Genomic DNA, 15,113 nt, shown 5'->3' on the forward strand with positions numbered 1-15,113 from the left:
CACCAAGCTTTCAGGGAATCTTTAGAAGACTCTCCTGATGATACCATCCAGGTTTGGTGAAGTTTGGTTCAGGGGGTCCAAATGTATGGACCCTCAAAGGTGTAGCCCCCATCTCCTATTAGCTCCCATTGGAAACAATGAGGGATGGGGGCACCCCCTTTGGGAGTCCATAACTGTGCCCCTTGTGGGCCAAAAACCGAAATCAACACTTAAAAATACAAAAAAACCACAGTCAGGGGCAGAGCTTCAGACATGTAATGGGGCGGGTTGAACCCGAGAACCCCCCCTTACTAAGGTGACCAGACGTCCTGCTTTTGGCCTTACCCCAATCTGTCCTGCGTCCCGCAGGGTTTTGTACCTGATTTTGCCTTCTGGGGTGCTCCCGGTTCCCGCCTTGTCACAGGGCGGGAAACAGGGTAGCGCCTCAGAAGGCCCCAGAAGGCCTCCCGCGCTGCCGCACTGCCTTCTGGGGCGCTCCTGTTTCCCGCCCTGTCACAGGATTCAGATGTGGGAATGGGAAGTGCCAGTTGGAGAACAGGTTCTGTGTGGAAAGGCGCCCTGCAAATGATGCCTCCAGCCACTCGATCTGGCAAGCAACCTTTTTCGGTTCTCCCTCTCTAACAAGGAGCTGGCAGACCCCGGGCAAACAAAGCGCCATCAGTGTTTTTTCCCTTTCATGAAGGGAGGCGGCTGGGTGGGGGAATACATGCAGAAAGCACCAAGATCCCTGTCACGTGGCCGCAGGAGCGCATTGCCTTTTGGGGCGCTCCCCAGTTTCCCGCCCTGTGACAGCCTTCCGCGCTGCCTTCTGGGGCACTCCCGTTTCCCGCCCTGCGGCCGCACACACACGCACACCCACCCCCGTCCTGGTTTTAAAAGGTGACAATCTGGTCACCTTACCCCTTACCTACGTCCTTGATATATAGAGTGGAATGTTTGGACATCCCTTTGGTTTCTGCTATAGATTCCAAAATAGGACTTGTGCTCATGGGCTCCAGAGGATCAGAAGAATGCAAGACTTAATTTTTTAAAAAAATCAAGTTTCTAGATATCAGTAAAATCCTGACAAGAAAGGATGTACGATATAAAATTGATAAAATTGGGTTCCAGCTAAAGTGCAGGATTAAAGTGCAGGAAAGTGCATGGACCCCAATAAAAATAATACTTAAAATCTGAATAAATTTTAAAAACTGAGTGCACATAAAAGAATGAGTGCACATAAAAGAATTTTTGCCCCCTAAAGAGGGAGAACTTTAGCATAAAACTTCAGAGACCCATTGGAATGTATTGAAAGAAAGAGAGAACGAGCAACAACAGAACAATGCCTTCTCTGTTTCAGGCGACATCATCTTCCAGAAGTATCCTGTGCATTGAAGATTAGATTGTGTGTTTTGAAATGAACCCCGTTGCTTCAATTCCATGTTGAGATTTATTATAGCCAAAAGAAATTAGGAAAAGAATGAAAGCAGTGTCAGGCAGGGCCACAGCTCATCCTAGGTAAAAAACATGCCAATGTGGACAAGAGGGAGGTGCAGCTTTGGCAGAGGTACAACTATGAGCATAAACCTGTGAAATGTTGACACAGCAATGAGAAGAGCTGGCCCTGTAGCTTTCTCAGGATATGAACTACACTGATAGGCTCTTCCTCTCCATCTGCTGCTTTATGCTTCTCACCTTTTCATCCTGACACATAAGCACTTGAAGACTGTGTCAGCTATTTCATGTAGGTATTGGAGTAATCCCATTAGGAGGAAAGGTCCACCCCATGCTAAGCTTGTTACATCAACGTCAGTTTCGCTGGAATATGCTTTAATGACTTCATGCGCTTGGGAATTTCCCATGGTCTTTTAGCAGAGGCAAATGTCAGCACAGGTATGTCTGTGTACACAAGGGAAATAAAAGCAAACCTCTCTTGCATGACGGACTGTTTGAGTTGTAGCCAGTTTGCTGAGGATTGGAATGTGTGATAATCAAACAGAGAAGTATGAAGTTACTTACAATAGGATTAACATACCTGAAGGACCACCTCTTTCCATACTATCCAGCCTGCCAATTAAGCCCTGCTATCTGTACCCCTCCTTTCAGAAGTGAGGCAGGCGGCAGTTAGAGACAGGGCATTTTCCGTGGTGGCACCTTGCCTTTGGAACACCTTTGCCACTTGAAACTCACCTGTTGTGTACCATATTTTCCTCATAGGAGCCAGCTAAAGCACATCTTTTTACCCAGGCTTTTAATTAGGGACTTTATCTTACCTACTTCTGTTTTATAGATGGTTTTTATGCTGATTCTGCTTAATGTTATATATGTGATTTTTAAGTGAAAGCCACCATGAACAAGACTCTGAAGAGGCCACATAGAACTGTTCTAACTAAACAGATATATAAAATACTACATTGGGGCATGAGCCCTAAATCCACTGAGGCATTTGTTAACCTGGTATAACTTATGATGTTGTGGCACGGTGGTTAAATTTGTTCAGCTGAGCAGAATTATTCCTGTGAATGCCAGATGAGGCAGAAAGGTACCTGGGGATTTTACAATTCTTTGGTTCTGCTTTAGAATCTGAAGTCATCCTTCAACAGGTCTTTTCAAGGTAAAGTAGCAGACTTGCAGTGCCTCTTCCTGTAAGTGCTCTGGCCAATTAACCTTGCCAGCAGCCATTGGCAGGCAGTACAAATAACGCAGAAGCTACTTGTGCAGCAGATCATGCATGTGAAACATCTTTGCCTGTGGTTCTGGTTTCTTGCGCCTTATTTTTGGAAATTTACTTTGGTGGAGGGGCATTTCACGTGAATGATGTGCCATATGGGGCACACAGCATCCTCATGGCTGTTTGCATGTTTGTGGATATAGCCATGTGGCTGGGCTGGGAGTTTGATTTTTCAGTTGCTCTTGCTTAAATAGTTTCTTCGCTCATTGTGATATCTGAGCTTAGTTGCAAGACTAATTTTATTTCTAGGGTATCTCCCCTGCCTATATTTTAGTTAGGGAGAATACATTTTGTCCTTTTGATTCCTAAAGCTGAAGCTGTGATGTGTCTGTAATTCCACTCAAGCAAGAGAGTTGTGTAATTGTAATATGGAGAAGTGTTAAGAAGCTCTGTATTGCTTGAGGTGCTGGGAACCTGGTGTGCTTGTGTGACAGTGGAATTAAGAGAAATGCACTAGATATTGTGGCTTGCCATAGTAGCTGCACCTGAATGTTGCATGTGAAAAACACCTTCCCATACCATTCTCCTGTCATCTCTTTCTCCAAGCAAACGTTCAAGTTATGACCAAAAAAAGAGTCCCTTTTAGTGGTTATGTTCCCTTTTATGAGTTTTGTTTTATGTATGGTCTGTTTGGGACGGCATAATTATTAATTATATGTTGTGATCTTGGCTGGTTTAATAGAACCTAGTGTGGCCTAGTAAAATGGTCTGTGATGGTGAGGGTGCTGGTGGTAACAGTTGCATTTGTAGGGGGAGATGGAGAGCTCCAAGATAGCACCTGCGAAAAGGAGTTTCATTTCTTAAAATTGCTACCCTAAGGAGCAATGCTGGAAGCACTGAAATGTTTGACCATGATTGTCTGACTTGTTCCAAAATTGTAGTAAACATGTATTTAGCAATCATATTAGCGCTACAGTAATGCAGAGTGCTTGTATGTTGAAGGCCACAGCTAAAACATTCTGTAAACTGTGGGTTCCAGCAGGCTTGCAGGACTTCTGTTACAGTTGTGGTTGGCCCTGTTGTGAGGATTTGGCTGTCAGCACAAGGGCCAACCATGTGTACTTAGACAGAGATCTTCCTTTACTGCAACTATTCCCAAAGCCACATTTTAAAACACTGGAGTTTGGAAAAAGTATTGTATGCTGGAAGATAAGTAACCGCTGGCTTGTATTTCATAGGAAAACCTAACTTGAGAAATGTGAGAAATATATTTCTATGCCTCTTTTTTGGATGACTGTGTGAAAGCATGGCATTCCCCCCAACCCACACTCTTTTGCCATCGTTACCCTGTGGGATTTTCAAGGCAAGAGACGCTTGTAGGTGGTTTGTCATTGCCTGTCCCTGCATAGTAACCTTGGTATTTCTTGGTGGTCTCCCATCTAAATACTAACCAGGGCTGACTTTGCTTAGCTTCCAAAACCTGATGAGTTCCAGCCAGCCTGGGCTATCCCAGTCAGGGTGACATCCTTATATATACACACTTGTGCTCACAAAGATAGTAACCTCTGTCACTTTGCTGCAGATCGTGTCAGAAGCTGATGGGCAAGGGATTTCAATTGATGGCAATGACACTTTCGACTACTGGAACTGGCCAAATGCGGTTATCTTTGCTGCTACTGTGATTACAACCATTGGTGAGTATTCAGCATGCAAGAGTTTTGTTTGATGTGAGGTGTAGGAGAATATCAGAATTAGAGTTTGTTCTGAAAAAGAATACACATATTATAAAGCAGACTTGACCACAGGAGGCGGAGAAAAGGAGGTAGAAACCTTACCACTGAATCAAATAGTGCACTATGTTCTGCTTGTTACTGTTATTTAAAATCCTTTGAAATAAACCTGATTAATGACAGAGTCTGAAGGAGTTATAGACTTCTGAATTTCTTGATTTAGGATTGTGTTGTTGGCTTTTTTAATCTCCTGTAAACAATTCAAGAAAGCAGAAGGCAGTTCAAGCTTAAATATTCTGTTTTACATGTGGCTACATGTTCTATCTAAGACAGTGTCTGTCTTGAGAGCCACTATGCTGTAGTAGTGAAAGTGCTGGCCCAGGATTAAGGACACACAAAGCCAGCTGTGAACCTCACCGAGTGATGGATCATTCTCGCTCAGCCTAACCTATGACACAGAGTTGTTGTGACTGTTAAATGGGGGAACTGATCTTTTATTCCACCTTGAACTTCTTGGAAGAAGGCTGAGATTTAAAATGCTGTGATAAATAACAAGAGATTATAGTCAGTTTTGTTTCTCTCCTCCACTGACAGGAGATTCATAATATGTATTAGGAAATAGTTTTGTCATCTATCTTGTAAAACTTCAGTCCAGTGAAAACAGGTTACCTTCCTTCTATCCTCTCTTAATCCAGAATGCAATACTTTATACTGTAAAATTTATGTGCTGGTTTGCACATAAAAAATTTCAGGATTTGATACCATAAAGGTAACCAGAATTATATCCATGCTAATTTTTTGATAGCACACAGTTCTTACTCAAATTCTTACCCAATTTAAAAGTGAATAGAGCCAGCATGGCATAGTAGTTAAAAGCAGTGGACTCTAATCTGGAGTACCCGGATTTGATTCCCCACTCCTCCATGTGAAGGTGTCTGGGTGACTTCGGGCCTGTCACAATTCTCTCAGATCTCTCTCAGCCAATGCGGAGGCAGACTATGGCAAATCAGCTCTGAAGGCCTTTGTGTTGAAAACCCTATGGGGCTACCATAAGTCAGCTGTGACTTGATGAATGCCACTGACTTACATAATCTACATAAATTGAGGGTCAGTGGTTGCAATTGTTAGACTGTCAGATTAGGAACTGGTAGACCCTAGTTGGAATTCCTGCTCTGCCATGAAAGCTTTGCTGGATCACCTTGGGGCAGTCACACTCTCAGCTGAACCTGCCCCACAGCCTGGTTGTGGGAAGGATAAAATAGAAGAGAGGAGAACTGTGTAAGCTGTTTGGGGTCCTCAGTAGGGAGAAAGGTGGGTGTAAATCAAATTATTTGGAATATGAATGCTGAGCTTCTCTGGTCTCATTTCTGACAGTGGCTTCTACGCTCAAAAGAAATAGTCACAGGATCTTTAGCCCTGTTCATGTTGCATCACAAACAGTGTCTATCTTGAGAACTGGTGCCATGGTGTGGTTAAAGAACTGGCACAGGATTTGGGAGATCCAGTCTAATCCCTGGTTAGAAGTGAACATATGTTACTGACTTTTGTGTTACTGACTGTGTTACTGACTTTTGGATACTAAGCGGTCTAATGCAATCTAATAGAGATGACTCTAAAATGAATGGGCATTTCAGTTGGTGAGAATAAGGAAGGCTTTAACAGCATCTGGTAGTAGGGGAAAGATTATTCCTTTAACCAAGGTTTTAAATTGGTATGATCCCCTTTAAACCCAACATTCTCTTTCAGGATATGGAAATGTTGCTCCTAAGACTCCATCTGGGCGGCTTTTCTGTATATTCTATGGACTCTTCGGTGTTCCTCTCTGCTTAACGTGGATCAGTGCTCTGGGGAAGTTTTTTGGTGGGCGTGCGAAGAGGCTGGGCCAATTTCTGACAAAGAGAGGAGTAAGCTTGGTATGTATTTATGTGTGCATTGACCCGTAGAGACAATATATGCAACTCTGGGACTCTTAAGTCCCACATAATCCTCTTTTTCTTAACTTGTACAGAATGTTCTAAGTGGTTTCTCTGGAACATGAAATATGTTCCAGGGTCTATCTACTATGTATATTATGGGATATAAGTGTTGACACACATCTCAACTGAATGCAGTATAAATAAATATCACATGGAATTAAGGACAATATGGTACAGTAATTTAAAATTTTGGCACATGTTCCTTATTAACTATGTAAAAATGAAGAAGTTCCTGCAACATAACTTTTTTCTGCCATATTGTCTCAATTTCAATGAATAGCAGTAGTTCAGCAAAAAGCCAAACTGAGTTGTAGTTCAGCAAAAAGCCACTTGCATGGGCAACAATATATTTTGTTGTTATGAAGCGTGGCGATGACTCATCCCATTGATGCCATTTGCAGTTCGAGAGGCGGAGAAGACAGCATGGTCAGCTGCCACATGGTGCTGAGCAGGGTAGGGTGGACTGGTGCTCCTTCAGCCTGCCACGTCAGGCTGGGGCAAGCATGCAGAAGGCATGCTCAGGGGCTATTTAAAGGAGTGTGTGCATAGCTCCCACCTCACCTTCCGCAGGAGTATAACAGCTTGCCCACCCCTTTCTGTTTTGATCTTGCTGGCTCTATTTAGTTCTTAACAATGGTTGTACTGTGCTTTTTATTTTGTTTTTGCGTTTTATCACAGTTTGGCAGGTTAGGCACTAGGAGGAGGCTGTCTCTGCATGCCTGCCTCCGCATTGTTGGGGGCACCCATAGTGGGTCTTGGGGGTGTGGGAGGTCACTAAGCTGCATGACCATACAGGGCTAGCCAGCTGGCCTACACCTCCAGGTGCCAAGAGGACCTTGTAGAGGTTGGTGTCCAGTTACGTGTCATTCCACAGCTTCCGCTGAGGGATGGGGTTCATCGGGCAGCAGGTGGGTCACCCAGTACCAGGATCCGTTCCCATACATTGTCTTTGCTCCTTTGCCTATATCTAATAAATAAGCTGTGGTCAATTTTCTATCAAAATAAGAATGTTGTGCATGTCTTTGTCTTCCTGTAGGCCTCACAACATTTCCTCTTCAAACCTGCAAGTGGATGCTCAGTCAATTTCACTTGCATTGCTTGATTTCAGGCACTCTGGCTACAAGTATTGTTTGTCTGTTGAAGCAGTAGAACATACTGGAAACTGGTTATTGGGTTGTGTTCTAATGTTTGACTAGTGCATGCCACTTTGAACATGGACAGCTTTAGAAGGAAATACAAACATTTCCCCAAGTATGGCATGGTAAATGCCATTGAATCCCCATTAGTTTTATGTCCAGATGAGAAGCCAAACATCCTGCCCTTCCTACAACCCCCCCCTCACAAAAAACAGAAATTCTTCAGCCTTGTGTGCATGAAATGTCTAGAAATGACTACGAAGTCAAAAATGTGTCTGCCCATGTATTTCCTTTTGATAGGTTATAGTGTTAATTTCTGGTCATAACAAAGAATGAGAAAAATGCACTAAGGATACAAGTTTGACTGACCTTCCCCTCCTCCCCTTTCATTTTTTGCAGAGAAAAGCACAAATTACATGCACAGCCATTTTCATCATCTGGGGAGTCCTAATCCATCTAGTCCTTCCACCCTTTGTCTTTATGGCGACTGAAGGCTGGACTTATATCGACGGGCTATACTTTTCATTCATCACTATTACCACCATAGGATTTGGAGACTTTGTTGCTGGTCAGTAATAGCTCTCCTTTTGTCTCTCTCTTTGAATGATAATTTGTTTAGTTGTCAATGTTTGACATGCTTTCAACAGTTCCTAATTAAGTCCTTTCCAAAAGTGTTGCTGTGTTTGATCAGGCTATAATGTACATTGTTTTGTGAACAGTGCATAACTTGAAGCAGGTAGAGAAGGGATGGCTGAGGTATTGTCTAATGGCCAAACTAAATTTGATGGCATCCTTCTGACCACCATGAGCACCCCATCACCATTTTAAATTGACTTTAAAAAGCCATGAAGACCCAATGTTGATAGGACTTGTTGTGCTGTGGGCTAAGGGGCTCTTTTTTATACACATCACCCCTTTATACACCATTGGCCCATCAAGGTCATTATTGTCTACTCAGCTGTCCAGTGTCTCAGTCAGAAGTCTTTTGTATGATCTGCCACCTGGCCCTTTTATCTGTAGATACTGGGTACTGAACCTGGAATCCTCTGCATGACAAAACAGAGGTTCTTCGACTGAGCCCAAGCCCCTCCCACAACATCCTGCTTCATCTTACAGTAATATGAATGGGCAAGAATATATTTGTTCTCTATAAATGCATAGTGTTCCATCTGTCTGGGCTTTCACAGATCTCTCTGACTGTCTGTGTAGTAAATACACTGTTCTTCAATGTTCAAAAAACCAACGTTTCCAGATACGGATTTTTATTTGTAGTGTCTGACTTCAGGCACAAAGTCTGTGATGTGCTATTTTTGCATAGCATTTGCCACTTAAAATATGGAAAGGTAGAATGTAATTTTTTTCAACAAATAACTTGATAGATTAGTCCCCACTGTTTGGATACCCATGCTACTAGGAATTTCTTTTCACATTCTTTAAACATGGCTTGTTCTTGTGTTTTCTCTTATATATGACAGTCTGGAAAATATTAACTTGAGGCATGTTCAAGGCTTTCTAATGACTTTCATAAATCACTGTCTATTACATGTATTGATATGTAAATCAAGTTCTATCATTTCTGTTCTTTGTTTTTCTTTAGGTGTGAATCCAAGTGTCAATTACCATTCCCTGTACAGATACTTTGTGGAGCTCTGGATTTACCTGGGCCTGGCTTGGCTTTCCCTGTTTGTTAACTGGAAAGTTAGTATGTTTGTAGAGGTTCACAAAGCAATCAAGAAACGAAGGAAAAAAAGAAAGGAGTCTTTTGAAAATCACCCTCCTGCCAAAAAAGCTCTACAAATGTCTAACACAAAAGACGTGAACATTTTCAGCTTCCTTTCCAAGAAGGAAGAGACTTACAATGATCTCATCAAGCAGATTGGGAAGAAGGCTCTCAAAACGAACAATGACAGAAACCTAAAAGCTGAGCAAACTCTACCAGTCTTGCAGCATGGCAGCTCAGATATGAAGGTGCTGTACACAAAGAACAAGTTATTTGACTATGATGAAGTTTCTCTGAGTCTTCAAAACTGTCATGTCATGAGGCATCTGACTGACAAGCGTGTTGGGGATAGCCCAGTCGAGGGGCCTGTTTTCGTAAATCAACTAGACCGTATCAGTGAGGAAGAAGGAGAAGCATGGGATTCCAGGGATTATCGACCACTGATCTTTGAAAATGCCAATATAACTTTTGTAAATGAGGATGATGATGAAGAGGAGGATCTTTCAGATGATGAAGAAACATCAAAATCTTCTGTGGATGATAATCTTGTAGAAGACCCCGAGAATCCAAAAAAACTGGTGAAATTTTCATCTTCTGACGAATCTACCTTTACTAGTAATGAACTAGAAGTATCTGTACCTTATGAGCAGTTAATGAATGAGTACAATTCAGTGAATAATTCAAAAGCTGCAACGTGAAGAAATGCTTGTCTACTCACTGGTTTTCTGAAGAGCATTTAATGTAGATTATGAGCAGATAAGCATGGGAAGAAGAATTCATTTTCTGGCGTTTTCCGCTGCTGTAGCCTTCCTTATGCAAACCGAAAGCATCCAATGACTGTTAACTGCAGTTATTTATCAGCTTTGGTTTTTGACTGTGAATTGACAGTTAAATTTGTGGGGTCCTGTTCCATTTTTGAGAGTTATTAAAAGTTAGGAAGAAAAACGTAGAGATATCACATGGGATTTATTCAGAATTTGTTTTCTTTTTGGTGATGAGTGAAGCTCTAATTCTGCAGTCCAATTTGGATCAGTGCAAGGCATGATAGGTGCTCTGATTTCTTCAGCTCTGAAAAACTGAACAGAGGTCATGCCCAGGCACAAAATGTTGGTGGTATTGGCCTAACTGCACATCCCAAACTCCCTCTCACACAATGATATTTTCCTTCTCTTTTAAGAGATGCTGTGAACTGGAAGAATAAAGTATTCTGAAAGTTCATTGAATTATACCAACTTGGTTTACTAGTGAGCTTGAAAGTTTTTTTTTGTTTTTTTAAAAGCAAGTTTGGAATTCAGAGCTGATTTCGAGGGAACACCTTTTACTGAAGACACTACCTGTGATTAAATTCTCATCATGGTCATGGAAAGCACATTGAAATGAACATCTCAGAATAATAACAAAGAACAGTACAAGAAGATATGTGGAGGACAAATTTAAAGATGAAGAAATGCACAACGACAAACTTGGTTTTGCATAAGAAGTGCCCTTTAACTGTCCATACTCTAGAGGAAATACTTGAATAAACTTTATATGCTAGTGTCTCTATGTGAAGTTTAGTGACGCTGCATTTTCTGACGTGTTTTGAATAGCAAAACATAGCCTGAATATCTTTATTTTCATCTGAAGGATCTAAGAGCTGCTTTAAAGTCCTTTGTACATGTTATGTTCAGTGGCTGCACTCCTAAAAAAACTTTATTTCTTCTGCCCTCTCAACTCTAGTTGATAGTTTAAATCAGATTAGATAGTATGTTTAGTGGCTACATAAATATTTTCCCATAGTTTTTTTTAAAAATGATAATCTACCCTAGGTAATTTAGCTGTGCAATGGCAAGGAAGTAATTAATTCAGTGGTTAGTGTCCCTTTTGAGAAGCTGAGCACCACCTACAGTTTCCCAAGTTACTGGAGCTAAGTAGTTGTACTGAGCAACCCAATTCTCATAGTGCTTTCTAGCAGCATCACTTCTAAGCTGAGGATGAGGTTGTGAATCACTGTTTAAAACTGTGTGTTGGGCTGCCACTGATTCCAGTACGAAATAGAAGAAATCATGAGTGGGAAGCCCTGGAGGGGCAAATTTCAAACATTATAAAAGGCCAAATGGAATTTTGCAATACAATCTTGTACAATTAAGTATATTTAGAACTGTATTGATTACTGCTTAGCTTTGGAATTGTTGGTGTAGAGGTGCTCTGATTTCTTAAAAGATTCCTCCAATCAACCATACACTCCTATTTTTTTAAAAAAAAACTCCTCAGAAGGACACCTTGAAGACATTTGCTGCCAAAAAAGGTCACTCTTCATTTCTGTTCAGAAATTTTGTACTGTACATGCAAGGAAGTTTTGGTCCTGTGTTAATGCTTTTTCTGGGTGGGAAATTATTGCCTTGTGTTTGCATGTGTTATCTCGGGCATGGGCTGAAACGCAGCCCAAATTGCAATGGGCAACTGGGAGGCTACTATTATCCTTGGAGCCCCAGGGGCTGGTTCTTCTTGCTCCCCCCACCCCCATTGGCTTTGAACAGCCATGAATGAAGATGATCTTTTTGTTTTAAAAAAATCATCGAATAGCTTCATTCTGTCTCAAAAGTGGCATTCTGATGGCAGATAATACACTGTGAGCTCTAAGCTGTAACCTCTTTTTGTTCTGAAAGTGCCCATCCTCTTAGAAAAATAAACTCCATGAAGCAGGTGTTTTGGTGTGTCTTCCATGACTGGAAGGCTAAAAGGTTCCTCTCTGCTGCACTAAAAGAGATGGGCTGTATGGTGCACGGAAGACAGTTATAGGAACAATTAACAGATGATCTGTGTTCATCTTAAAATGTGGCTTCTCTTCTGTGTAATTACTGCAGCACATGCAAAGCTGGACAAAATAAATAGGCAGAGATGAAATGTTGCAAGTTTGAAGCTGTGGCTTCCTCTATATTAAGGCTTGCATCTAGAGATAAAGATACTCACATAACTTGTTCTGTTGAAATACAGGGTCATGTGTTGCTCTGTAGACCTGATAGACAGGGTATTTAAAAGAAGTGCCCTGAATTTCTAAGAACTTAACCAGCTTTCAAGGAAACAGGGCCAGATTTTCCTTGTTTAAGACAAATTTGCTTAAGACAAAGATACAAACACAGCCAATAAAGATTGCTTTGCTCCATGCTGCTCTTGAGAGGAAGGTCCTATTAAAATCAGCAGGGACTTATTCCCAAGCAAAAGCTTGAAACATTTATACACTCTTACATCCAACAGCTTGATCATGTGCCTTGTAATGGATGAAAGTTAGCTGTGGTTTTTTCTCTTAGCACCAGCACAAAACATACAGTAATTATTTATTGAGACTTGGCTTTTTTTTAGCTGCAAGAGCCTTACATTTACCCTTTATTTTCCAAGTGACTTTTATCTCTATTTTTAAACAATAGATACTTACTGAAGCTTGCTGAAAACTGAGCTGCCTTCACAATCTACTGGGTATAAGTACTGTCTTCCATGTGTCAAAGGGGAGCTGAAGTCTTCTCAATCTGAGTCAATTCTATTTCTCTACTTTGCAGTAAACTTTATGATGAAGTAAACTTTAAAATATTGATTGCTGGGGAAAAAAAACCCTAACATTTGAAGTGCCTTGGGCAGATTCTGCATGGGCCAAAAACAGTGGTGTGAAAACAGTGTAAACCCTTTTACACTGTTTTAAACCATTTTATACCAGTTTCACACTGCTGTTTTTGGCCTGTGCGGAATCTGCCTTGATGTCCCAGCTACATTTCAGGAAGGATTTGTATAATGTGAAACTGTTCAAGTAATCTGAAGGTTAAAGGTTTGACTGGTCTGTGGGTCTCTCCCCCCCCCCCCCATCTTTAATTAAGGGTAATAATCTCTGTCTGATGTTGATGTTAAATTATTTAGGGGTTTCTAGAAGATAGCTGCTAATTCTGAAAAAAACAACAAACCACCAATATGCCCTCATGAGTTTCTGACAAGGGAAAAGAGGACTTTTGGATACCAAGCTGTGGACCACTGAATCTGAGCTGCTCTTTCTTGCTTGATTCTTGTGCCACATCAGTGGACTCAACACAGCATGACATACTCACAGAATCTGCTCAACTCTAGACTGTGGGGAGAGGGGATTAGTTATAGAAACTGGACCAAAAACAAGTGATTATTTTCCTTTCATGTAATACCTTATAATAATCGCATATGATGAGAATTGGCTAAATGTGTGGCTCATTCCTGGGGCTAATTTCTGTAGCATCTGCATTCAGTAACGCTATATCAAGGCAAAAGTTGATCTTGCGGGACGCAAGGGAGAAGAGTACCACTCAGTTACATCATTGTTATATGATTACTGAATGTGTTCAGTACAGCAGAATAATTGGTAACTTTCTTTTAAACCGGTCGACTTGACTGAATCCTTGAAATGTTGCTTACACATCCTGGTAGCCTAATGGATTCAATATAGTAATGCAGAACCGTTAAGCAATACTTTAGAAAGAATCCTCATATTTTGAAGGCATGATTGGCTCCATTTGATGCTTAGAACATGGAGCAGAAATAAGTGCTTATTAATTGCTGTCCCCCTGAATGTGGCTTATTTCATTCTTTAGTTTGTTTTAATAAGCAAGAAAAATATGCCAGTGTCTTCTCTGAACATGGAAACAAAAAGCAATAGCCAATAGGCTTTGGGCCCAGTATCCCAGCAGCTTTACTCCTCTGTAATTTTCATGTCTTTGACTGCACTGAACTTTTAAAATGAAATTCATCTTTCACATTTTTCTTGAACTTTGTATAGCCTTAATCTCATCTGTGTAACTCCATCACTTGAGCAGATACTACTCTGTCTTAGTCTGTTCTTTTATTGGCTGATTTTGTGTCACTGGAATCACACTGTATGTAAATATTTGACTTTGGAAAATGTAATTTATTTTAACTTTTTTCAATAAAGTTTTTTTCATTAAGGTATTGTTTCTGTTTTCTCAGTTTTGAAATATTGATATAAAGACAGCTTGAAATAACAACCCTTCATCATCCAGTGGCAGCTGCACCAGCAGCAAGAAGTGTTGTGGGGAGGAAAGGGGGATAGAATATCTGCTCTAGGACACTCTCCTTCTTCAGCAGCCTGTGGGCCAGGGAATTGCTTTGCCTCTTTCATTTTTTTTTGTGGGGGGGATTTTTTTGGAACAGTAATATCAACATTAGTGCAGCTTAAAGGGCTAAGCAAGCAGTCTTGCCTGGTGTAATGAGATCTGTACAAACTTGTGCTTATGGGCTCAGGACCCGTACTTTACAGAACTGGGACAAAAATAAAAGGGTGGTTGCTTGTTGGTAAAGAATATGGTAGCCAATGTGGCTCAGCCAATATGGCTGAGACAGTTATGAGAGAACTGCGACTGGCCACGGTCACCCAGCAGGCTTCATGTGTAGGAGTGGGGAAACAAACTTGGTTCACCAGATTAGAACGCACCTGCTCTTTACACTACACTGGCTTTTGGTTCGATACAGCTAAATTTCTATTAATATCTCAAGTGTAAATTGGTGTTCTCACTGTGTCCAACATGCCAGTGCTTATAAAATTCCAATTCCTTTGTTGATTCATATATGGCATCAGATTTTTCCTTCAGCTGACTCATGTAAGAATTTTCCCAAGGGTGTTGCCTTTGATGTAATGTTAATTATGTTGCCCTTCTATGCTGTGCATGCATATTTGAGCAAAACAGCGCAGACAAATGAGTATCTACATTTATCCTGCATCTTTCTCCAAGGAGCTCATGGCAACATATGTTGATCTCTCCTCCATTTTACCATCATAACAATGCTATGCTATTCTTTAGACTAAGAAAAAACTGACCATGATCACCCAGCACCCACTCATGACCCAGTGAGGATTTGAACTGGGTTTCCCAGATCTTAATCCAGCCCTTT

At 41.2% G+C, this 15,113-nt stretch overlaps 1 protein-coding gene across 1 annotated transcript in view; it reads left to right on the plus strand.

Annotated features, from left to right (window-relative positions):
• KCNK5 (potassium two pore domain channel subfamily K member 5) overlaps positions 1-14,149 on the plus strand; it is a 41,452-nt gene extending 27,303 nt beyond the window's left edge. Inside the window, exons 3-6 of the mRNA XM_048518109.1 lie at positions 4,233-4,344; positions 6,127-6,293; positions 7,892-8,060; positions 9,090-14,149. Coding sequence (XP_048374066.1) covers positions 4,233-4,344; positions 6,127-6,293; positions 7,892-8,060; positions 9,090-9,910 — 1,269 coding nt within the window. The 3' untranslated portion in view covers positions 9,911-14,149. The remainder of the gene's footprint in view (positions 1-4,232; positions 4,345-6,126; positions 6,294-7,891; positions 8,061-9,089) is intronic.
• Positions 14,150-15,113: the final 964 nt, after the last annotated feature.

The sequence above is a fragment of the Sphaerodactylus townsendi genome, linkage group LG01 (assembly GCF_021028975.2).
Source record: "Sphaerodactylus townsendi isolate TG3544 linkage group LG01, MPM_Stown_v2.3, whole genome shotgun sequence".
NCBI lineage: Eukaryota > Metazoa > Chordata > Lepidosauria > Squamata > Sphaerodactylidae > Sphaerodactylus > Sphaerodactylus townsendi.